The sequence below is a fragment of the Salvia splendens genome, chromosome 4 (genome assembly GCF_004379255.2).
Source record: "Salvia splendens isolate huo1 chromosome 4, SspV2, whole genome shotgun sequence".
Lineage (NCBI taxonomy): Eukaryota > Viridiplantae > Streptophyta > Magnoliopsida > Lamiales > Lamiaceae > Salvia > Salvia splendens.
The window spans coordinates 11,336,486-11,363,146 of record NC_056035.1 but is presented as its reverse complement, the minus strand read 5'-3'; the positions used below and the strand labels follow the sequence as shown (position 1 = coordinate 11,363,146).

The 26,661-nt window shown below is 40.4% G+C and overlaps 2 protein-coding genes across 2 annotated transcripts; both read left to right on the top strand.

Moving 5' to 3' along the window:
* The first annotated feature begins 1,030 nt into the window (after positions 1–1,030).
* LOC121801649 (60S ribosomal protein L18-2-like) lies at positions 1,031–3,018 on the top strand. The gene is made up of 5 exons (XM_042201187.1): positions 1,031–1,097; positions 1,184–1,273; positions 1,345–1,473; positions 1,967–2,149; positions 2,715–3,018. The coding sequence occupies exons 1-5, from the start codon at positions 1,095–1,097 to the stop codon at positions 2,871–2,873; spliced, it is 564 nt and encodes a 187-aa protein (XP_042057121.1). The 5' UTR covers positions 1,031–1,094; the 3' UTR covers positions 2,874–3,018.
* A 12,449-nt stretch (positions 3,019–15,467) lies between these two features.
* Positions 15,468–18,338, top strand: LOC121797890 (endoglucanase 17-like). The gene is made up of 8 exons (XM_042196653.1): positions 15,468–15,983; positions 16,362–16,568; positions 16,639–16,839; positions 16,939–17,031; positions 17,114–17,275; positions 17,344–17,455; positions 17,529–17,692; positions 17,794–18,338. The coding sequence occupies exons 1-8, from the start codon at positions 15,741–15,743 to the stop codon at positions 18,124–18,126; spliced, it is 1,515 nt and encodes a 504-aa protein (XP_042052587.1). The 5' UTR covers positions 15,468–15,740; the 3' UTR covers positions 18,127–18,338.
* Positions 18,339–26,661: the final 8,323 nt, after the last annotated feature.

The following is a 26,661-nucleotide window of genomic DNA, read 5'->3' as shown; positions in this document are numbered from 1 at the left end:
TAAAGTCCGGCCTATGCACCGTCACGTCAGGATTTTATCTTCTTACCCTTCCACCTGCAGTGGGGCGCCCTATAAGCCGCCCTAAAGGCCGCCCTATAGGTTTCACTATTGTTTTGATAATTAATTTAAATGTTTTCAAATATGTCAATGCAAAATAATTAAAAAATATCATGATTAATTAAAAACGGCAAATCCTACCTTGATTAAAAAAAAGTTTTAAAAGAGTTAGAAATGAATGGCAAATCGATTTTATAGTGTAATTTGAGTGTGGAAAAGTGAATGGAAATGTTACAAATGAAGGTGGGGTAGGAGATATTTATATAAATAAATTTTTGGAATTAAAAAATAAAAACAAAAACAAAAACGTGTTGCATCGTCCCCGCCATCGTCCGCGTCGCCCACAGTGGGAGAACGATGGCGCGGACAATGCCCTATCGTCCGCGTATCGTCTGCGGACGATCTATAGAGCGCGGACGATGCATCGGGCATCGTCCGCGCACCCACAGTGGGTGGACGATGGCGCGCCCGAGGCATCGGGCGGCCTATCGTCCGCCCCATTGCGGATGCTCTAATGATGATATTAGAATTGCTAAGGCACGTTCAGATTTTTGTCCTTCAATAAATTGTTAATGGATCCATAATTTCTTAATTTAGAGTATAAAAGATAGGGGAAACATTAAATTATTATTTAGAATAAAATACTTTAAAAAATAAATTACATCTCAAATAATAAAAAGTTTAGAGTTTAATACTTATTTTAAAATAAATTAAAAGTAATTTGATACTCCTACAATTAACGATAATCGAAATTATTACTACCTCACAAATCGGTTTACACTTGGACCCACAAACTGACAAACAAGTACCTCCCCATCAAAATCAAACTACTGTTTTAAATTTCCACACCAAAAAATTTGGGCCGTCTAACAAATATATCAAAAATGGGCCTATGAAATTTAAAATTTTGGTTCGATTAAATCCTGACCCATATTCAATCCCAATAAATACTGATAATTGGAGTACTATAAACCCTTGTTTTCTGCCTCCACAATTTATCCCCATTTCCAACCGGTGTTGCGGAACTAGCTCCAGCCATGGTGTGCCGACGATCTCCGTTTCACGCTTCATTTACGTGATTCCGCCTTGCCAGTTTTCTCTAACTGTTCGATTATGTTATCTCTAGGGTATTGATTTGGAAGCCGGAGGGAAGAACAAGAAGACCAAGCGCACCGCGCCTAAATCCAATGACATTTACCTCAAACTTCTCGTCAAGGTTCTCCCTCTCCTTCTCACCAGAGATTTTATTGTAAGATCGATCTGATTGGTGAATTTTGGCTGTGATAGTTGTACCGGTTTCTTGTGAGGAGGACCGCAAGCCGTTTCAATGCGGTAATTTTGAAGCGTTTGATCATGAGCAGGGTCAACAAAGCCCCGCTTTCACTCTCTCGGCTCGCACAGCTCATGAAGACCAAGGTAGTCGCCTTTTTATTATGTTTATGTCATGGACTAGCCTTTTTAGTTTTGTTATTTTATTACCTGTGTTGGTGTTTTTAATTTGGTTTAATATTTACGGCAATTAGGAAAAAATAAATCTTTGAGAATCAGTGGGAAATATGTAAGGGTTGGAAAAATGTAAGTGGCTGTGTAAAATATTACTCCACATTATAAGCTGAAAATGACTCGCTGCCCAATCGTGTGAAATAATGTTATGGTGACATTACCAAATAGTAGTATTTGAAAGTCAATTTATTTATCTATGGGCACTAGGTTTCATTATTCGATTTATATGAGGTGTGGGATTATGTATTAGTGCTATTCGTTATGTACTTATGTATATTTGGTTGTTGTAGTGTGATCATATTAAAGATTTCAAGTGTTCATTTTATTGATTATTCACACTTGTATTCCTTTATTTATATAACAAATAACAATTGTTGATTGATTTTTATATTTTTGTCTTTGGTAGGAAGGAAAGATTGCTGTTGTTGTAGGACCTGTGACCGATGATATTCGGGTGCATGACATCCCTGCCATCAAGGTTACTGCACTGAGGTTTACCGAAAGAGCCAGGGCTAGGATTGAGAAGGCTGGAGGAGAATGCTTGACCTTTGACCAGCTCGCTCTAAGGGCTCCTCTTGGGCAAAATACGGTAATTTATTCTTCTCTTTTGACTCTTATGAGTTGATGACATACCAATGTAACAAGTTGGAAACAGTGTAGCAAGTTAACTCTGAGGAATCTAAAACTTTGATGTTACTCTCTTGTTTTCTTCTTTTTAATCAGTTTTGTATGCCTAATTGAATTAATAACTTATAATTGTTTGAAAGCAATAATGAGTTCTGCATGCATTTTGGACTATGGTTTTTGACATTGCATTGCTTGTCTCTGAAATGTAAAAAATGTACTGTTTTTAACATCGCATTAACTTCTTACTACTTCTCAGCTTCTAGACAAACTACTTTCTAGAAATTTAATCTTTAACAATCAGATGAAAATAATCTCTGTTATAGGAGAGCCACAAGATTTTTGAGATGAACACCTACTAGGAAAGGATTGGAACAGAATCCTATGTTGTACCATAGATATGTATAGTTTTTTTGCCGTAAAAAACAGTTTTTGTGTTCTTTATATATTCATCCCTAATTATAACTTTGATATACATGATCTTCATCTCAACTCTGTAATATCAGCTGAGCTATGCTCTTGAATTACAGATACTCCTGAGAGGTTCTCCTAAAGCTCGTGAAGCTGTGAAGCACTTTGGTCCTGCTCCTGGTGTTCCTCACAGCCACACTAAGCCTTATGTGCGAGCTAAGGGAAGAAAGTTTGAAAGGGCAAGAGGAAAAAGAAACAGCAGGGGTTTTAGAGTTTGAGTTAATTATTTTAGTTGGCAAACTGAAAATGGGATTTTGGCCTTCTCTCTTGAATTCTGTTCTTTGTTTCAACGCACTATTTCTTGTAACACCTATACTTTTTTGTTTAGGATCTATTCATAGTTCCAAGCATTCTTATGTGCAAGTTTTGGTGTTTCCCCCCTAAACCCTTTTAATAGTATCTTAGCATTGCAATTATCTATTGTCAGTTCTCTTTGGTGGCCTGTTCTGTTTCCCTGTTATGAGTTCGCACCTTTAAAACTCGAATCAATCTGCAGTTTGTCGCATGTCTTTCCAATGAATTTCAGTTCTGGAACAACAAATTGCCACGGCTTGTTTTTGTTCGACTCAGGAGCGATGGCTCTCAGTCTGTGGCTTGCCATCTCCGCTGCTTGTAAGCTGTTGACACCTTCTGCGATGCTGTTTATCCCACATCGTTTCTCGCTAGAAAGAGAAGACAAGGAAGGAGTATAAATCTTAGTACAAAAATCACTGCCTAACACTAGAAATTCATACCTTTCTCTAGCTAGAAAGAGAAGAGGAGTATATATTAGTATCAAAATCAATGCCTAATACTAGAAATTCATACCTTTCTCGGCCTTCTGGCTAAGGTTAAGTGTTATCAATTTAACATCTGTTATATGGGGCTCGACACACCCCATCAATTTTAGTTTAATGCTTTTTTAGTTAGTACTTTCTTGTCTGTGAATATGTCTTATTTTTCTATTTTAATCTGTCCACAAATAAAATTACGGTTCACTTTTACTATAAGTGGTAATAGAGTCTCATATTTCACTAGCTCATTTTACTCACATTTTATTTAAAACTAAATACAAGTGTGACCCATATTCTAGTGACTTTTTTCCACTCACTTGTTTAACATTTTTTAAAATTCGTGCCACCAAGAAATGAGATTCCTAATGACGGATGGAGTATTACTCTATTAAAATTTTATTTTATTCATTGATAAAATCTATAGCGATCTCAAAAAAACTTTAATTTTCACTTTTTATTCTTGTTTGAAGTACTGTACCAATTAAGAATGAAAATTATATGTTATCTCTCAATTTTTCGGGGCGACAAACTTGAAACTATTTTTTGGGGCGAAAAACTTGAAATAAATTTATTCATTTAAAAAAACACTAAATAATAAATAAATGAATTTGGTTTAGCTAATTAAATTTTAGGTGTTATTTAGATCTGGCCCCATCTCACACTTATTTTTTATTTTCTCTTCCATTAATGAAAAAGTCTAAGAGAATATGGCAACAAGAAAAAGATAAATTCCAATAAGAGCTTCTAGTAGAAAAGCTTCAATTATTAGTTTGTTATACACCGCTTAAATAAATCCAAGATTTATTGCCAATGAATTGTACACATTCATCTCTCCTTATACGTTGAAGTTAAATTAATGAAAGTATTCCATGGTTTGAGATTGTGCCTCTTAATAATGGTGCATATTGATGAATTAAAATAGAATTGCAACCTCATACGTGTATAAGTTAAAGTATAATGACTTATAATAATACTCCATCCGTTCCAACTAAGTTGAATCAAAAATTTTGAATATGGACATTAAAAAAGTTGATAAGTTTAGGAGATATGAATAAAGTAGGAAAAATAAAGAGAGTGTAAACTAAGAGATGAAATAAGGTAAGAGTGATCGATTGAATGTTTTATTTTTTGTCAAAGAAAAGGAAGTGGCTAAATTTAATTGAAACGTTTCATAAAAGAATACGACTCAACTTAGTTCGGATATAAGAGAGGTTGAATATTGGAACACAGCTTTCTTTGTTATCTTTATACATGTATCAATCAATTATACTGTGGTAGTAGATGTGATCTTTTTTCTGAGAAGAAGACCGCAAAATTCTGAGATGGAAATTGGTTGCAGTGTTGTCAGCCAACGAAGTCAAGAAAAAACACAATAATAATTGTAATATAAATAATGGTATGCTTTATTGCATGTGAAAATAAATCAGAAGAGCACATGGAAAAGGCAGCCAGCAAAACATGCTTCTTCTAGCTCTCATTCATTCTATGGTCTTTGCCCAATCCAATCTCACACTCACACTCACACTCACACTCACACTCACACATCAAAAAACAGTGTGACTTTTGGTATTATTTCACATTCTTCAATTTCACACTTTTCAAGGCACATGTTCTCCAAACTTGTTTCATGAAGTATAAGGTCATCCACTACGCTGTCAACATATCGTCTCTTAACCGTCCCTTAAATTACTATTTGAGGGCATCACTGTCCTTTTTTACTCCATCCCTTAACTAAGGGATGGAACCTGCAACCCTCCGTCCCTTATCCGTCACTTAACCGTCCCTTAAATTACTATTCATTCAATTTCATTTTTTTAATTTCCAACCAAATTCAATTAATAAAAACACACTTCATTAAATAAAATAAACTTACAACATAAAATTCGTAAAAAACATAATTTAACAATTTCCTAAAAAATAAAAATACATAATTTAATAATTTCCTCCGCTAAAGTTTGCCCAAATGTGCTCAATTAGATCCTCTTGGAGTTGGGTGTGGGCGCTAGAGTCGCGTGTCCTTGCACGAATAGATAATCGGTCTTGTATAGACGGATGCGCTCCACTTCGAGGCGGACTACTTGCGGTTGAGCTTCTGGGGGATTCGGGGTCGAACCAATTTCCCGCCTCGGGTCCTTCGTCTTAGACAATCATGTTGTGCAAGATTATGCACGTATACATGATGTCGACCATGCTCTCCATGAACCACGAACGAGCCGGAGATTTGATGATGTTGAAGCGCGCTTGGAGAACCCCGAACGCCCTCTCCACATCCTTGCGAGCAGCCTCCTGCTTCTGCGCAAAAAGAGCCTGCTTTGGGTTCGCAGGCCTGCTGCACGCCTTCACGAAGGTCGGCCACTTCGGGTAGATACTGTCGGCGAGATAGTACCCCATTTTATACAGCCGGTTGTTGGCGTCGAAGTTGATGGCCGACGCTTTACCGCCCAAAACTTTGGTAAAGAGGTCGGACTGGTGGAGCACGTTTACGTCGTTGTTCGACCCGGGGACCCCGAAGTACGCATGCCAGATCCAAAGCCGGTGGTCGGCAACGGCCTCGAGTACAACGGTTGGGTGGATGCCTTTATGGCCGCTCGTGTAGGACCCCCTCCGCGCCACCGGGCAATTCTTCCATTGCCAATGCATGCAGTCGACACTGCCAAGCATCCCAGGGAATCCGTGCACTTGTTCGTGCAGGTCGAGGAGGAACTGACAATCGGTCGTGCTTGGCCTCCGGAGAAATTCATCGGTGAAGGCTGCCCGGACGCCTTTGCAGAATTTGAGCAAGCACGTGCGCCCAGTGGTGTCTCCGATGTGGGGGTATTCGTTTAACATGTCTGTCGTTTGTCCAGTTGCAAGCTGACGGATTGCTGCAGTACATTCTGCAGCGTCGTGTGGCTAGGACGGCCGACCGCGTCGAACCCTTCTCAGAAGAACTCTTCCCGGGCCGCCAAAGTATTCGCGATGTGGAGAAATAGCGGTTTCCCCATGCGGAAACGGCGACGGAAGTAGGTCTCTCCCCTAACCGGGTTATCGCATAAGTAGTCGTGTACTAACCTTAAGGCGGCTTCCTCCCGGTTACGATGGATGTACGTCTGGGAGCGTCGTTGGGGCAGCGCGGCTTCCTCCGCCTCCCAGCATCGATCTTCTTCAAGTGATTGTTCAATTATTTGACGCATTTGCTCAAAAGGATCCATTAGTTGAGTTGATTTGAGATGGAAATTGGAGTGGATATAGAGAGGAATAGATGTGTGTTTGTGTGTGGAATGAGTATGAAATAGGAGTATTTATAGATTAAAGAAATTAAAAAAAAATAAAAACAAATTGAAAAACGGCTAAAAAAACCATAACATTACCGTTTGAAAAAAAAAATTATATTTAAATTCGATTTATTTTTTAAAAATGAATTATTGCGTCAGCGTGACGAAACCCACTCGCGGGCCAGCGAGTGGGCGTCACGCATGGCCTGGGAGCTCGCCACGTCGCCTCGGCGCGTGGCGAGACGTCGCGTCCCGCGTCGTGGCGTGACGGGTCTCGGGACGGTACGGGGACGGGTTGGGGACGAAACGACCAGCTGCAACGCGTCCCGCCGCGGTTCCGTCCTTCCATGACGGGACGCGGGACGGTGACGGGACGCGTAGTGGATGCTCTAAAATTGTGTATAGCTTAGTTTGTAATGTGACTATGTGTGATGGATGCAAGCCTACAAAGGGCAGTTGCAATGATAATGTTAGTGGCGGACGCAGAAATAAATTTTGGCAGGGGCTTCACTAAAATTTTTCATAATATATATATATATATATATATATATATATAGGGGACCATTAATCTCCTTTTGCTCCCTTAGATTAAACTTCCTTCTTAATTTGGGTCGTTAGATGTGGTGGATGGAGGGTCCGGATGAAATCCCATTTTTTAATCCCGTGTTACATTATAGGGTGGATTCTGTGGATGGAGGGTCCGGATGGTTTTGTTACTTAATACATACTACACCCTACCCCCAATGATTGCTAAACCCTTGGGGAATACAAGAAACGTCGGCCGAACAACCAAACACTGCCAAACTTAAAATAAACTGGTCAGTAAACATTTACATTACAGATCATAAATCGTCCATTACAGAAACTAAAACAACCATTATTGAGTAATATATGTACATTATGTAAATCAGTTAAAACTACTCCCCTAGCCGAGATGATATCTAAACCCTCGTTGAATGACTGAAACTCGTGGAGTAATATATGTATATTATGTAAATCGGTAAAAACTACTCCCTAGCCGAGATGATATCTAAACCCTAGTTGAATGACTGAAACTCTTAGACTCTGGTAATGGTTCTGAATACAAGGATGAACTAATCACAAACAAATACAGAAAACCATAGATTGAAGATTACACGACTAATACAATAACTTTCTACCAAAATGGGTGAATAATCAATTAAGTAACTGAATGTATAACCTTCTTCCATTGTTGACATGAATGAAAGGAGAATGAGTGAAATTTCAAAAAAAGGAGACAATAATAAAAAACATCAGACGTGTTGAATGGAAAATAGGATTCGCGAAGACGATCAAACACTGCAGATGTCTTCAATGGAAAATAGCCGACTGCAATGATAGATGTGTTGCACTCCCTTTTCTGCATAAAAATTCCTTTCATCCCCCCTTAGCTATTTGCATCTGATGAGATGACATACTGTGAAGAAAATGTTTCAAAATTTGTATATCAATCAGAACTTCGTCAATTGACTTCAACTTAGATGGTGTTCAAAGGCTTCACAAATTGGTATGAGACGAGAAAATATAAATTGCTAACGTATTCAATATAAAGAACTATGATAATTCTGGTAGAGATTAACATTGACGTGTAATAGGGATGTAATCTTCCAACGTATCTTGGCTGATGATTGAGGGAGAAAATCATGGAAACTACCATAACTGAATCTTAATCTTATACCAAAAATGACCTTTTCCTATTAATTTAATAATTTTAATAATCAAAATCAGCTTGATTTTGGGCCATCGGATTTTCAAATCGTGAGGCTAGGATTAAAAAGGATGATTGAACAATATATAGAAAAAGGATATGAATACATCCATATATATATATATACATATATATGAGTGTGTTAAGGTCCTTCGCAGCTTTTCAGTCCAAGCTTCTTTTTAATCACAACCCTTGGATCCTTGAATTGAATGGTTGTGATGATCTGCATTATTACACTATAATGGTGCATTATTAGTCGGTGTGCATTATTCAACTAAAAATCTGCATTATTAAATGACACGTGGCATCAATCTAACCGTCGGATGACAAAATCGTGAGGCTGAGATTAAAAAGAACAATAGAACAAAAGATACAAAAAGGAAATGAATATATATATATACTCCCTCTGTCCCCTAAAAATATAAACTTTTGAAACGACACGAATTTTAATACAAAATTGGTAAAATAAGAGAGATAAAACGAAAGTGGATTGGTGGAAAATGGGTCTTGACTCATTAGAGAGAACGGAATTTCCTAATATATAAAGTTTTTATTTTTAGGGATTGTCTAAAAAGAAAATAGTTTCTATTTTTACGGGACGAATGGAGTATTAGTATATAAAATCACAATAATAAAAATTATTAAAATGCATGAATATCTAATTAATCCTAATACAAGTTTAACAAAAAGAATAATATCATTGTGTTTGTTTTGCTAAAACGGTAAATATCTAATACATAAAAATGCATAATTATCTAATACATTGTGATTTTGTGAACTATGACAAAACAAAAGTAAAAAACTGACCTCACCTCACACTACCAATTTTTTGTTCCGCTGTTTTAAAATAAATTTGAATAGAGTGAGTTGTAAAAGACAAAACCCTTTTCAGTTTTCATAAATTACTTTTAAAATAAAAAAAAAACGTTAGTTGCAAATTTAGGAAACAATTCTAAAAGTGTTACATTAACTTTAAAATGTAGTTACACTTTTAAGATAAAACGTGCAACCTTTTAAGTGGAATTGACTTTTTCAACTATTAGTAAATACCATTATTCATTTAACAGCTTTTATTTATTAGGCCATCCGCAATGGGCGGACGATGGCACGCCCGATGGCGCACATCGTCAGCGCCATTCATCGTCCGCCCCCACTGTGGGTGTGTGGCATAGGCCGCGGACGATAGTCGCGGCCTATGCTTCGGGCGCGACTTAAACCGCGGACGATGGCCATCGTCCACGCCATCGTCCGCGACATCGTCCGCCCCATTGTGAAGGCCGCGGACGATGGCACGCGGATGATGGCACGCGGTTTCGTTTTTTTATAAATAGCGTTCATTTGTAACATTTTATTTCACACGATTTCATCTTCGAAACTTACATTTACAAAATTACTACGAAATGGATTCAAGCCCCAATAGCCCTACGTTTAGCGGAGAGGCGCATTGGCCGGGTACAGAACCCGGCGATTATCGTTCGTTCGGCGATAACACCCATTACGATCCCGATTTCAGTACGGAATCGTATGGGTTGTCTGATATAGAGCCGTTGCCGCACCACCCAACCGCATCGGCCGATCCCGCCCCCACAGCGACCGGTGCCGGCAAGGGGAAAGCGAAGCGGAACCGGCAGCGGGCGCAGAAGTTGCCGCCTCCCGGTGACTGCGATGAGTACGCCCCCGGCCGTACGAACTACACCGACGACGAAACTCTCACTTTGGCCCGGTGTTGGGTAGATATATCGGAAGATCCGATATTCGCCAACAACCAGAGACAGACCGCGTACTGGGAGCGCATCGCGGACCTCTACAATTCGGTCAAGCCGCCGACCGCGTACAAGCCCAAGAGTGAGCAACTCCGCAAGCACTGAGATCAAATCAAGAAGCAAGTGAACTTGTACTCGGCGGAGTTCGAGAAGTGCGCGCGGTCACAGGGGAGCGGCGAGAGCGTGCACGACGTGCGCTCTAAAGCGATGTTGTCGTACCGGTCGATGTTCGGCGAGTTCAAGCACGAGGCCATCTGGGCGCTCTTGAGGGAGAAGCAGAAGTTCCAAGGTGGAATTCTGCACACTGGTGCGCCGAAGAGGACGAAGGTCACCGAAGCTGGTGACTACACGAGCAGCGACAGCGGCACTAACCCGGTTGACCTCAACCGGACGTACGTGGATGAAGGGAGTTCCGGCACACCGGTGTCCTCCCGGCGTCCTCCCGGCATCAAGGCTGCGAAGGCCAAGGGGAAGACGACCGCGACGTCATCGTCGACCGCTGCCGCCCCTGTTCCGGACCCGGATGAGCTCCCGACGCAGACGGCTACCGCGTTTGCGTCGTTAGCTACAGCGTCGATGGCAAGGACGATGTTGCAGACGCACAAGGCCCTCAAGAAGTGCACCGACCCCGAACAAGCCGAGTATCTCCGTGCATTACTCGATGAGTTGCGTAGGAAGTTGGGAATTGGCCCGACTTAGTTTTTTTCTTTTTTTAGTTGAATGGTGTAATTTTTTTTTATTAAAACTTCGCCGCTTGTTATTTAGTCGTTTTTTTACTCGTTACGTGTTATTTGAAAACAGTTAAATTAATTAAACAAAACAATAAAATGATGATGTGGCGCGTCATAGGGCGCGCCTTAGGGCGCCCCACTGCAGGTGGAGAAGGAGGAGGATAAAAATGCTGACGTGGCGCGCCATAGGGCGCCCCACTGCTGATGGTCTTACATCTTCTTCCTCATCCAACCTCTATGCGTCGGCCATTTTCAAAGAAGTTTTCTCTGTAATTTTATTTTTCAGCCCCTCATTTCTATTAAATCTCCCTCCCATTAATCTCCAAAGATATTAACTTGGGAAGGGCAGAAGATAGTTTCTAAAAATTTTGTAATAGAAATTTATTTTTAAAAAAAAGTTTGGGAAGGGCTTAAGCCCCTCCTCCACCTGTGTCCGCCACCACTGGATAGTGTAAGAGCTTTACACAATATGTAATGCACTCTGCCAGCACATGCCCAAGCTGAAATACTACTATGATTTAAATAAAAAAATTTCCTTCTCTTTTTACCGTTAATTCAGTTGTTATAAATTATATACAGCATGTATAATCACTTCTACCACACTTTATCTTGTGCATGTTCATTTTTCAGTGTGAAATGAAAATTACATAATAAATGGAGTGTGTAGGAGCAAAATGTGGGATGCCTAAAATTTCGATTTGGACGGCAAAAAAATAAAGACGTTAGAATGACAAAAAAATTTAAAGAAGCACTGGAACCGTTTTGATTCAAAAATATCCGTTTAATTTTATTAAAATGTTAACAAAATTATTCCAAAGATGAGGGTATGAGAGATAGAAGTTGAATAAAAAGTATTTAGGTTTCATTTTCATGTAAGGAGCATAGAGACTATGATCATGTCATGTGTAAGAAAGTTGTTTTGTGAAGTGCTTCATAAACCACCCCAATAAATTAGTTATGTGGTCTGCCTGAATGAAACAACTTTTGACATTTTATTTTAGGAAAATAAGGTTATACTTTCCGGTCTAAAAAACAAATGCCAACAAAATTTCCACATTACCTTATTTCTTAGTAGTATTTGATATTAAAGCATTTAATTACCGAACGAGAATAGTTTCACTTCCAAGAATACACAAAGGTTGATTATAATTATGATTATGATTTACGATTAAGATGAAGTACATAAATCACCGGTTGCTGCGTCCCCTTAAGTGCATATGTACTCAACATCATTTTTAAAACAACCTAAAGTTTGAAATATTCAATTTTAGAATATTTTACTAAAAATAGTACGCTACTTGACCTCTGTTGTAATAATATCAAATTATAATTATTGCATTCGTTTGTACTACGAGATACTAGTATAATGTCCACAATTAATTTTTCTACCAGTAATAGAGATATCTCTCACATGAAGCTAGTCATGTAGCCTGTGAATTTATTTTATTTGTGATTTTGTTACGAGGAGGAGATGAATATAAGAGAGAGAAAAATTGGTAAATAGAAATAATAGTAGTAAATTGATTGGAGAATGGGGGTTGTCTGAACCAAAATCCAAATAATCCACAAGTTTATTGATTAAAGTGAGAGTGCAGGAAATGGGCTTCTTTTGACACTTTTTTGACTCACTCACTGAACTCAAAGAATGAATCCACATGACATGCACACAACCCCATACTCTCTCTTTCGTGTTTTATTGGTCCATTCTCCTGAAAAATGGGATGATTTTTACTAATAAAAATGATAATACTACATTTTATAAAACTATAAAATGAATATTTTAAGTAGGTTTGTCAGTGCATTGCTCTGCTTGAACACCAATCACAGATATTCATGCATCCAACATTTTTCCGCAATTCACAGACTATCACATAGCAACAAGTACTACGGTTTTTGTAGAAAAAAAATATAAGCTCAAATCACTCGTATTATCAACAGACAATACAGTTCGTTCATAATTCTTTGTGGCAGAATTATGATAAGATAAAATATTTTAACTCTTAATTTTTTAAATTCCAAGATTTATTTGATTTTTTTCTCAAACAAAAAATAATTTAACTAGAAAACGTAATCACTTTACAACCTTTTAAGACTTGTATTTCTTAATTTATTTACTACCATTATTTTCAGATTTTAGGATTCTTTTAGATTTTAATATATTATTTAATCGGAATACTAATAAAATTATAACCATAATAATAATAGTTATTATAAACAGTAATAGCTAATGTTATTATCATAATAACAATAATACCTATTACAGTTTCTAATTATTATGTATATTAATGTACAATTTTTAAAATTTATGAATAATATTTTATTATTATTATTTAAACTAATAATTTAATTAAAAATTATTTATCTAATTATTATGTCTCTTAATTAACTGTCATTTAAATAATACAGTAGATATTAATTCAGAATCTCAACAAGTTTCTTTGAAACTTCTAAACACAAGATAAGTAATCTATGATATATATATCATGGATTGTTTCGAGGAATTATATTCAAAATCATACTCAGAGAAAATAAACACACAAAAGTTTTTGCTACAAAGAGAGTGTGTGAATTCTAACAAAAAATAGTTAGTTAAATCTTACCCCATCCACATTAAAATTGTCTTGTATTCTTCTATGAAAGCTTTCATAACATTTTTATTCACTCATACTTTATTCTTTCATATCTCTAATTTGTTCGCTCTACATTTAATTAGCAAACATCATTACAAAATTCCAATTATAAAAAAGGACAAAAGAATGATTTACGCAATAGTTGCAATCCAATTCAATTATCAGAGATGGATGCTTCTCGTGACCAGTCCTATTCATTCTTACCGTTGATAAAGTCAAATCTATTCTTCACGGTCTATCAATATTAATTTCCTCACCCCCAATTTATTTGAACAAGAAAGATTCAGCCATCCAAATTTTTGTAAACCTAATTAATTTTTTCATCAGTTTTTGTTATTTAAATTTACATTTTAATTAACTTTGTAATTACTAGTATTAGTTTTTATTATATTACACCAACTTAGGATACATAATTATTTTTAAAAATCCATTCTCACTTTTATAAGATAAAAATTGATTATTGGAGCTGATAAATTTAAAAATAAGGTATGTCGTTTTTTTCAAATAAATAACAGTATCATATATTATAAAATTGGAAGACTAAATCTCATTTGTTAATATTCAATTAATAAATTACTCCAGTAGTATATATTAAAAAATTACGTGACACCGTCTTATGGATCTTCAAATCGTATACCACAACATATTAGTATAATTTAATTGGTGGAGTACTTTAATTGTTTTGTATCCAAATTTCAAACCATAACTCATCTTATTGATTCTAAAGAAGTTGCACCACCCTTTGCTATACCACGTACGTAACTCTAATGATAAAAGGATTTATCTCAGCCGAAGCAAATCAGCTAAAAGAATTTATTTGCTTCGGCTGATTTTTTAATAAAGGGGGATTGGATTAATTTGATGCTGATTCAACCGTTTAAATTTACTTTTAGCTGATTTTTGTTCGATTTTCTAAAAAAGATGATGGTCGAATAAATATTTTTATAAAATTATGATTCAGTGGAAGTCATTTGTTTGTGCTATACTCAGTCCATAAAGTCACATTAGTATGGTATTTATTCAGTTTTGATTTCTTTTTTGTATCTGATCTGTTTTGTTTTTTTTTACTTCTTTTTAGAAGTTGTTTTTGGTTCGTCGATGATCTTCCTTTGTGATTGAGTTATAACTTTTTTCACTTATGTTTATCACATACATCCAATTTGTAGTTGATTATTTTACACGATGTATCCTTTGAAATTGTATTTTCATTTCGTCGAATTTGATAATTTGATGCAGTTCGCAGAGATAGAAGTTGATGGTTAGGCCAAAAAATTGGACACTAGAATTAGATATTAGTTTTACGGAGTTATAGAATAGTATTGCGGTCAAAGACTCAAAATTATCATTCTATTCTATGTTCCAGTTTGGGTAAGTAACATGATTACCAATCATATACATTAGCATTTAGCTGAATTTGTCATTCCTATCAAATCCCTTATCATCCATACACAAGATGCCATATCTCATTTTATATCTTATTCTCCAATTATCTGAATTTCCTTCCTAAATCTGTTCATTAATATTCTAAATCGGTACAAAATATTTCAAATTTACATAAATCGTACAAAAAATTTCATTAGTGCTTCAAATTAATGCATATACAGAGAGATAATACAATAAATAAGAAGAAAATGTATTAACTTGAAACACTATTAAAACTTCATGCATGATTAATGTAAACTGAAAACTTTTTGTACTGATTTGAAACATCGGTTAAATGTTTTGTATGTACAAGTAATTACCGCTTAAGAGTTATCCTTGAGAAAAGGGGAAAAGATAAGAAATTTATTACATGGAAACATACCTGTAATTATAAATGTGATAGTAAGTTGTATGAAATCACATTCTTTTTAAGGGTATGAATATGAACTCACATTAGGAATGGCTGCTTCTTTAAACAGATACTGGCAAAATAAAACCAAATGCAAGCGAGGGCTTTGAATCCCGCAAACCAAAACCAGAGTGCTTTGTTACAAACTTACAATAAAGAAACAAGGTTGAAATAATCACAGCATTAAACAAAATCAGAAAGTAGGAAAAAAAAGATGCAGGCTTTGCCCCTTTAGCTTTATCTGTCTATAAATACCACAGAGAGGAAGAGAGTGAAGAGTGTCTGCTCTGCTCCTTCCCTTCCCCTGCGGCTTTGCCGGTTAAGTTGCTTGCTTTTCTTGGGGACTGTTTGGTGTTTGGCTCTTCCTTCCCCAAATGGCCTCTTTTCCCTCCCTTCTCCTTCTCCTCTCTCTAACCCTTCTGCTCTCTTCTCACTGCAATGCCAAACCCGGCACCTCCTCCCACCACCGCCACCCCCGCTCCGCCTCCCACAACTATAGAGACGCCCTCACCAAATCCCTCATCTTTTTCGAGGGCCAGAGATCGGGAAAGCTCCCTCCCACTCAGAGAATCACTTGGAGGAAAGATTCTGGCCTCTCAGATGGCGCTGCAATGCACGTATGTCTCTCTCTCTCTCTCTCTCTCTCTCTCTCTGTTTTTGTTTAAAAGTTCAATCTTAGAACTGGATTTTGCTTGTTTTTAGGCTCTGCTTATGGTGTTATGCGCCAAGTTTACATTTTTTTACTTGCATTATATCTTAAATCGAGAGATTTGAAAACCAACATCTAGAAATTTGTTACTACTACATTTGACTTGCCTGATTTCCAGAAACATACCGTGATAGTGATTATCGAAGTTTAAGGGTCTAAAAGGGGCAATGTAGGTGAAATTTTTATAATTACATGTTTGGAATCTTGCACTTTTTCCTTATTTTGAGGTTTCTAGTATGTAGTTAGGCTGTGATTCCCTAGTTGAAGGCTTTAAATGACAATGCAGGTTGATTTGGTGGGAGGATACTACGATGCAGGGGACAATGTTAAGTTCGGATTTCCCATGGCTTTCACTACGACGATGCTGTCATGGAGTGTGATCGAGTTCGGAGGCCTAATGAAGGGAGAGCTGCAGCACGCCAAGGAGGCCATCAAGTGGGCGACTGACTATCTCCTCAAAGCCACAGTTCATCCAGACACCATCTATGTGCAGGTCCAACATTGTTGCCATCAGTGCTTGATTATGTGAAATGGGGTTCTGATTTCTTGATTTTTTTTCTCAGGTCGGAGATGCGGGGAAGGATCACGCTTGTTGGGAGAGGCCTGAGGATATGGACACACCAAGGAGTGTGATCAAGATTGACAAGAACACCCCTGGCACTGAGGTTGCTGCTGAGACAGCTGCTGCTCTTGCTGCTGCTTCCTTGGTTTTCCGGAGGAGTGATCCTAATTACTCCAAGGTTCTTGCAAGAAGGGCTATTCGGGTATGTGCTATACTAGTGATGCTAATTGTATTGAGTTTGATCATGGTTTGAGCATGAGGATTTAATGCTAATGTTGATGCATTTGTGGTCTGTGTTTAGGTTTTTGAGTTTGCTGATAAGCATCGGGGTGCATATAGTAATGGTCTGAGGCGTTACGTGTGCCCTTACTACTGCGATTTCTCCGGCTTTCAGGTAGAAAGAAACACTGTGGTTCTTGAAATCTCCCTAGCTCTTGGAATCTGTATTTGAGGATGTGTTTGTTGATTTGTTGAAGGATGAGCTGCTGTGGGGTGCTGCTTGGCTGCACAGAGCCACGAGAAACCCGACTTATCTCAGCTACATTAAAGCGAACGGACAGACGCTTGGAGCCGATGAAACCGACAACACATTTGGTTGGGACAACAAGCATGTTGGAGCTAGAATCCTTATCTCCAAGGTTGTTTTTAAGGTTTAAGGTTGAACTTTTTCCGAGATGCAGAGCTTCTGATTGTCGTTTTTTCGCAGGCTTATCTCGTCCAAAATGTCCAGCCTCTCCATGACTACAAAAGCCATGCCGATAACTTCATTTGCTCTCTGCTCCCGGGAACGCCCTACTCCTCTGCTCAGTACACCCGTGGTTCGTTCCAATATCCAGCAAAAACACGACGTGCTCGGATTTCTTAGTCATACTAACCTTGGTTTTGAAACAGGTGGTCTGTTGTTCAAGATGAATGATAGCAATATGCAGTATGTGACATCCACTTCCTTCCTTCTCGTGACATACGCAAAGTACTTGACCACATCACATAGGGTTGTGAACTGCGGTGGTGCCACCATCACTCCGAAGAGGCTCCGTTCATTCGCAAAGAAACAGGCATGAAATTTAATGATCATGCCTTCAGTTCTTCAAATTTAGCCTCTAAATATGTTGTGTCTAGAGAGTCTAAAGATGTTGCAATTTTTAAATTTGGGCAGGTGGACTACTTGCTAGGAGACAATCCGATGAAAATGTCGTTCATGGTGGGGTACGGTTCGAGATATCCCCTGCGCATCCACCATAGGGGTTCGTCCCTCCCTTCCGTTAATGTTCATCCATCGAAGATCCAATGCTCCTCCGGCTTCTCGGTCATGAGCTCACAATCTCCAAACCCTAACATCCTAACTGGGGCAGTCGTTGGAGGGCCGGATCAGAATGATCGCTTCCCGGATCAACGTGACGATTACGAACAATCGGAACCCGCCACCTACATCAATGCACCCCTAGTTGGAGCATTGGCTTATCTTGCCCACTCATTTGGCCAACTTTAGACAATGCCAAATTCTAGTCTAAGATTCTATCCCTTTTCTTTTTTATTTTAAGGTTTCATCTCAAATTAGTAGTTGTACTAACTAGGAATTGTGCAAGTTAAGGTTATAGTGGGCTGCAAGAAATGTACTGCTGTGTGTTCTATTTGTGCACGGTGGGGCCCATGTCTGAAGTTATTAATGTTTTAATTAAGAGTATGAATTTAATAGAAGCATGGAATGAAGGTCTTAATTAAGATTGTGAATTAAATGCAAGCATGGAATGAATGTGAATTTCGTGTCCTAGACGGCGAACTATTGTGATTGGTCAAGTATTGGAGTGATGGCATTGGTCATTGAGCTCTGCATTTTTCTTTGGGTATGTTGTGCCTCATATTAATTTTTTCTTGCCTTGGAACTTTAAATTCGTCCACTAGTAATTTAACTAGATTATCCATTATTTTATACAATAATTATCACAAATTGTTGTGTGATGCATATTATATTGCAAGACATTACTCTTACAATACATTTGTGTAGCGAATTAATTGTGTAAAATAGGATATTAAGATAAGATACTGATTTCTTGAGTTGAGTAAAATTCTCTTGAGAATTACTAGATGGACAATAGGTTGTTTAACGAGAAGATAAAAAACATATCTTAGCTCATAAAACGCTTCTTCTTCTTCACATCATGAGCATAAAATTCAAATTATTGCGAGATTAAAGAGAAACTATGATTACTTTTTTTTCAATTGAAAAAGAGTGAATTGTATAACGAATTAAATCTGTTCCCAAAGTTTATTTAGGGTGATTTAATTTTATAGAAATAGTTCATAGTAAAAATAAATACTAGGAGTATTATCTTAAACTTAAATTTTAAGTAGATTGTATGTCATATTATGTGTAGGGCGTATTTTATGCGTAAAAAATATTGAAAAAAGACTTGTAATTATTTGTAATAGGGAATCTTGTACAGATATATTTTTGTGATTTATGAAAAGGCTATCCCCATAATTACTACAGATGAAATAATGAAAATTAGGCAACGATTCAGATTGTATCAAAATCATGAAATACTAGTAGTATATCATAATTAACTATTCAACTGACCCTTTACATACTACCTGTTATGAATAAAGTTCCGGAACGATATGAAATCGCGTCGAACGTCGCGGGAGCTTTGCCCGTCGATCAATCCGGCGTCGAATTCGAGGGTTCGTGCTTGGTGCACGAGGAGAATAACGATAAATTGCGTAAAAAGGTATTTTTATTTCTTGAAGAAAAGAATGAAATAGACGCCCTATTTATAACTAATTTCTTGAACTAATTACGGTAATGAAAAGATTCTAACTAATCCAAAAAGGATTCTAACTAATCAAAAAAGATTCTAACTAATTTAAGGATCCTAACTAATGAAGGACTCCTACTTAACGAGGGACAAATTCACCATACCGCGCGGGTCTCCTCGTTATCCTCCGCTCCGATCGGTCTCGACGCGACGGTGCCGCTTGTCGATGCTCCGTCGCTACGTTTGTGTCGACGTCAAGTTCTGCCTCGTGTGACACCTCGCGCTCCTTTAATCTCGCCGACGGGGGACCCGTAACAACTCCCCCCTCCTTAGAATGCTCCTTGTCCTCAAGGAGAGTAGGGAACTTCCGTTGCACCAACTCGGCAGGCTCCCACGTCGGGCTATCTCCCGAATCATCTGACCATTCTAGCTGAACCTCGTCGACAGCCGTCCCCTCACGCCAAACCGTCCTCCTATCCGTAACCCGTACCGGTCGCGCAACCGGCATACCTTTCGCGAATATTGGTGGTAGCTCCGAGTAGACCCCACTGTCACTCTCCAAAAATGGCTTTAATAACCCAACATGGAACACATTATGGACACGGCTCCCTTCGGGCAGTTTCAAGCGGTAGGCCACCTGGCCAATCCGTTCCAGTACCTCGAAAGGACCATAGAAGCGTCGAGATAACTTTGATGATAATGGCTTCGCCACCGAATGTTGTCTGTATTGTTGTAGTTTGAGTAACACCTTATCCCCCACGCCAAACTCCACGTCGCGACGATGTAGATTGGCCGCCTTGCGCATTCGCTGCTGCCCCCCGTTCCAAATTCTGCCGAAGCAACGCAAGCGTCTCGCGGCGCTGCTGGAGTTGCGCCACCACATCCGGCGGTGTCGTCGCCGACGGTTGCGCCATGATCAATGGTGGGGGCTCGCGCCCGTACAGAGCCTCGAAGGGCGACCTTCCCAGTACCTCGTGATGGAAGCAGTTCAAGGCGAGCTCAGCCCATGGCAAAAAATTCGCCCATTTAGTTGGTCTATCCGCGGTGAACGCCCTGAGATACTGCTCCAGTCCTCTATTCCTAACCTCAGTCTGTCCGTCCGTTTGCGGGTGATACGCCGTGGAAAAATGAAGCTTAGTGCCGCTCAGACGCAGCATGTCCTTCCAAACATCATTTAGGAAAACAGGGTCCCGATCTGACACCAAGGTCTTAGGAAACCCATGGTGTTTGACCACCGTTTCGATGAACAAGTTTGCAATTTTCAATGCATTGTAGCGAACTGGTAGCAAGGCGAAGTGAGCGTACTTCGAAAGACGATCTACCACCACCATGATGCCCGTGAAACCTCGAGATGGTGGAAGCCCCGTAATGAAGTCCATTGACACATCCTCCCAAACTTGTAAAGGAATCGGGAGTGGCTGTAATAGACCTGCGGGTTTTTGAGTAGAGTATTTTGTAGTCTGGCAATCGTAACAGGAACCGACAAACTTTTTAACATCTTTACGCATCCCTTTCCAATAGAACGAGGATGCCAAGCGCCTAAACGTCCTGTCCACACCCGGATGACCAGCTGCTGGGGACGAGTGATGTTCGTGCATTAGTGCTGCTTTGGCCTCAGAATCACGGCTCACATAAACGCGACGGTTATAGTACAGTAATCCGTCTACTAAGGAAATTGCTCGGTCCGCCTTTCCGTGATGTAGAGCCGCCTGTAACTCAATCAAGTCCGACGTGCTTTGCGTTTCTTGTCGAAGAAGTGCCCAAATATCCGGAATCGGATGCGCAATTGCCAGCAGAGCTTGCCCCATTTCTTCTGTCGAGGTTGCAGGTTCGCTGTTCACCCCTGTTGCCACTGTCGATCCCTCGTCCACTGGGGTCGTGGTATCATCATTAGAAACGTCGACCTCCCGCCTAGACAATGCATCCGCCACTTTATTGGAAGCCCCGGTTTTATACTCAATGCGGAATTTGTAACCCATCAATTTCCGGGCGTAAAACTGTTGATCCGGAGTCTGAATTATCTGCTGCAGCAGCTCTTTTAGGCTCTTCTGATCGCTGCGAATGACAAATTCCCGGCCCAACAAATATTGTCGCCATTTCTGTACTGCTTCTACGATGGCATATAATTCCTTATGATAGGTTGACGAGACCCGTCGCCTTGGTCCCAACTTTTTACTGAAGAATGCCAACGGATGTCCGTCTTGGAGCAAAACGGCCCCGATTCCAAAATCAGATGCGTCAGTTTCTAAGTAAAAAGTCCGCTCGAAATTCGGAAGGCGGAGGACAGGGGCAGACGTCATTGCCTGTTTCAGTGCCGCGAAACTGTCGGCCGCTGCTGGAGTCCACACAAAATTATCCTTCTTTAATAGTTCTGTCAACGGTCCAGCGATGGATGCATAATGCTCCACGAAACGACGGTAGTACCCTGTCAGGCCGAGGAACCCCCGCAGTTGCTTTACTGTCGTTGGCGCCGGCCATGCCACCATTGCTTCGATCTTGGACGGGTCGGCTTTCAAAGTACCCTCCGTAAGAAGATGGCCTAAGTACTCCACCGTGGTGCATGCAAAAGTGCACTTTGACATCTTCACAAAAAATTGGTGAGTCTTGAGGATAGCCAGAACCTCATGAATGTGACGGGCATGTGCCAGCAGCGAGGGGCTATAAATAAGTATATCGTCAAAAAACACTATCACTGATTTACGCAAGAGAGGTCTGAAAACTTCATTCATCGCCGCCTGAAATGTCGAGGGTGCGTTAGTCAAACCGAATGGCATCACTAAAAACTCAAAATGTCCGTCATGAGTACGAAACGCGGTTTTGAAAATATCCTCATCACTCATGCGAATCTGGTGGTAGCCTGACCGTAAGTCTAACTTTGTAAAAAATCTTGCTGTCCCTAATTCATCGAATAACTCGTCCGTCGTTGGGATGGGAAAATGATCGGGGACGGTCGCGGCATTCAGTGCTCTATAATCGATGCAAAACCTAAAGGACCCATCCTTTTTTCTGATTAACAGCACCGGTGAAGAGAACGGGCTTTGGCTCGGGCGGATCAATCCGGACTCTAACATCTCCCTCACCTGCTTCTCTATTTCATTTTTCTGGAAATAGGGATAACGGTACGGCCTCACATTAACCGGTTTGGAGTTCGGTAATAGGTGGATTTTATGGTCGAAGCGCCGTCTGGGGGGCATGTCTGTCGGCAGACCAAAAACCTCGCCGTGCGCTTCTAGCACGCTCCGAACCTCGGCTGGCAGATCCCGTGGAAAAGACAGGTTGCTGTCGGCCTCGCTCGCCTGCTGATCCGCCGTTGGTGCTTGTATCAACTCATAGATCTCCGCTCCACCTTGCAGCGTTAGGAGAGTCGAGAGTGTCTTCAAGGAAACTTCTTCCGCTGAAGGCGGAACGAGCTTAAGGCACACCTTCTTCCCATTCCTGGTGAACTCTAATGTGCCATCGACATAGTCGCTTGTCACTCTGCGCATTTGTTTGAGCCAAATCCTACCCAAAATCATATCTGGGCCATGCACGGGGAGGATGTGTAGGTCGACCAAGAAGACATGCTTCTGAATCACCACTCTGGTCTGGATGCTGGCGAAGGAACACAGCAAGGACTCCCCGTTCCCTACGTACACTCGGAATGGCCGGATCTGCCGGAGGGGAAGGGCTAGTTTCTCCGCGATGTTGGGGTGCAAGAAATTGTGGGAGCTCCCTGTGTCCACCAGAATCCTTACGGGTCTGTCGCCAATCTGCCCCCGCAATTCGATGTCGTCTTCCCGTTGCCGCCCATCCATTGCATAGATGTGGGACAAATCTGCTGATATTACTGGCGGCTCATCGTGCCCCTCCTGTAGGCCCTCAGACTCCTCGTCTGACTCCATATCCGCCCCCATGTATACCAAAAAACGGCCCCTGCAGGAGTGGCCTGCTACCCACTTTTCAGGGCAGTACCAACAGAGACCGAGCCTAGAACGTTCGGCCCGCTCAGCTGCCGTCAAACGCACCACCGGTAACTTGCCATACTCTGATCCCTTGGTCAGAGGGGGTCGATTCTGCTGAGCGGGAGGCGCCGGCAATGTCAGTTGGTGCTGAGGGTGTGACTGCGGTCGCGGGTCACGGTTTTGCCAATTACGACGCTGTCCCCCTGACGTTGGCGGAGGCCGCTCCAAGCAGCTGTCGTACTCGGTCGCTAGGGCCATTGCTGCTGCAACCGTTGATGGGTTCTGATGTTTAACTTGATTCTTAACTGGTTGCTGGAGGCCTTCGACGTAAATTGGCAGCAGGATATATTCCGGTACCCCGCGAACTCTGTTAAGCATCGTCTCGAAGGCCGTATGATACTCTGCTAAGGACCCCGATTGACATAACTTGGCAATCAGGCCAATGAAGTTCTGAAAATACTGAGGATCAAAGCGTCGGCGCACGTCTTCCAAAAAATCTGGCCACCGAGCCATCGGGTTATTCTCGCGATAGTTGAAAACCCATTCCGAAGCAGGTGGGTCGAACAACATCACCACATAGTGTAGTCGCTGATCCTCGGGCATCAATAAATGCTCGAAATAGTATTGTACTCGTGAAATCCAATTTGCCGCATCCGAGCCATCGAAGCGTGGTTGTTGCATCTTAAATTGCTTTGTGAACTCGGGTTGATGGCCATACGTTTGTCGCAACGCCGGATTATCCCAAGTCGTCGGTTGACGGTGGAAAGGCTCCTCCGGGCTCGGCCTCGGAAGGTCCCACGATGTAGTGCGCGGACCCGTCCAAGAATTCAATCCAGGATTCGAAGTAGATGTCGCTTGTTGCCCAAGATTGAGGCTAGTGTTCGGCTGGACCCCTGGATGAGCTCCGGATGATGGCTGCTGCATTCCAAGAACATGGCTAGGGTTTGAAGGAAACCCTAGAAAGCCACCAGCGGTTGAATTCCCCAGCATGGATCGCGCAGGTCCTGTCTGATACGCGCTGGTCGCAGGTGCGTGGAGGGGCTGCACGGGTCTGCCAGACGGAGGCTCTGGATCAGGTCGCTGGGGTGCGCTTGCCGCGACGGGGCCGCGGTCACGTTGGTTTGCCAATTTCAACTCCTTCAACTCCGCCTCTAAGCGCGCTAGCGACGCGAGCATGTGCTCCATCGCGAGAGACCCCGCGTCCAACGGTGGCGTGGGCGGAGGCAGCGGCTCCAGACCGCGGATAGTCATTGGTTCGGTGCGGTCCGACATACTTCCGTGAGTTCAGGATGAAAGCACCACTTGTTATGAATAAAGTTCCGGAACGATATGAAATCGCGTCGAACGTCGCGGGAGCTTTGCCCGTCGATCAATCCGGCGTCGAATTCGAGGGTTCGTGCTTGGTGCACGAGGAGAATAACGATAAATTGCGTAAAAAGGTATTTTTATTTCTTGAAGAAAAGAATGAAATAGACGCCCTATTTATAACTAATTTCTTGAACTAATTACGGTAATGAAAAGATTCTAACTAATCCAAAAAGGATTCTAACTAATCAAAAAAGATTCTAACTAATTTAAGGATCCTAACTAATGAAGGACTCCTACTTAACGAGGGACAAATTCACCATACCGCGCGGGTCTCCTCGTTATCCTCCGCTCCGATCGGTCTCGACGCGACGGTGCCGCTTGTCGATGCTCCGTCGCTACGTTTGTGTCGACGTCAAGTTCTGCCTCGTGTGACACCTCGCGCTCCTTTAATCTCGCCGACGGGGGACCCGTAACACTACCACATTAACTAACTAAACTTGGAAATAAAATTACTATGTTTAGGTTTTAGGCTTTTAGGCCATCCACAATAGAAATAGCCCAGCAATAGCCCAGCCATAGCCTAGCCACTGCCACATCATCAGCACTAAAAATCCTCCTGCCACATCATCAAAACAAGCAAATAGCCCAGCAATAGCCCAGCCATAGCCTAGCCACATACTATCCACATCACTATTAACAAATATATACAAAATGCAATAATTAACAATAACGCAATATACGAAATTTAATTTACGAGACATATATGGGAAAATTCACTAATATTAATAAAATTTAAAAAGTACATAATTAAAAAAAATTACATAATTAAAAAAATTACATTAATTAAATTTACAAATGAAAATTTAAAATAACATTACAACTTAAAGTTAAAAAATAAAAAAAAGACATAATTAAAATCTTAAAAAATAAAAATGACATAATTTAAAATACAATTTTATAGAAAATCCTTGAATGAGATTGTCCCACATCGAAAGTGGAACATAAAACATTCAAGGATATCTCTTTATAAAAGAGAAACATCTTTGAATGAGTTTGTCCCACATCGAAAGTGGAGCATAAAACATTCAAGGATATCTCTCTATAAAAGAGAAACATCCTTGAATGAGATTGTCCCACATCGAAAGTGGAACATAAAACATTCAAGGATATCTCTCTATAAAAGAGAAACATCCTTGAATGAGATTGTCCCACATCGAAAGTGGAACATAAAACATTCAAGGATATCTCTCTATAAAAGAGAAACATCCTTGAATGAGTTTGTCCCACATCGAAAGTGGAACATAAAACATTCATGGATATCTCTCTATAAAAGAGAAGCATCCTTGAATGAGTTTGTCCCACATCGAAAGTGGAACATAAAACATTCAATGATGTCTCTATAAAATAGAGGCAACCAAGAATGAGTTTGTCCCACATCGAAAGTGGAACATAAAACATTCAAGGATGTCTGTATAAAAGAGAGACAACCAAGAATGAGTTTCATAAATTCGCAAGCCCATTAAATATATATGGGCTATTACGAATTTCTAGTATAAATTTATTTATAAAAATTGATTTTTATATATAGAAAACAATTTTTATATATAAATAATATTTTTTTATATTTGATTTTTTTTAAAAAATTCGAATTTCAAAAATTCGAATTTAAAAAAAAATCGCGCTGGGCGATCCGGGCGCTGCAATAGCGCCGAGCGGATCGCCCAGCGCACCGCCCAGCGCTACGAAACCGCCCAGCGCTGCGCGGTTTCTCTCTCCAATCGTCCGCTGGGCGACTGCAATAGACCGCCCAGCGCCTGCGCTCGGCTGGGCGGTCGCTGGGCGCCTATTGTGGATGGCCTTAGCAGTATTGCATCTCCTGAAAAAGAATACCTATTTCATCACAAATTCACAATAGCAGTGGTTTATATTCTTTGGCAACCAATTTAAGCACAAAACAGTAATAGTAGTTTTAGGATTATAAAAATGATAATGCAACGATGAATTAATTAATTTGAATCT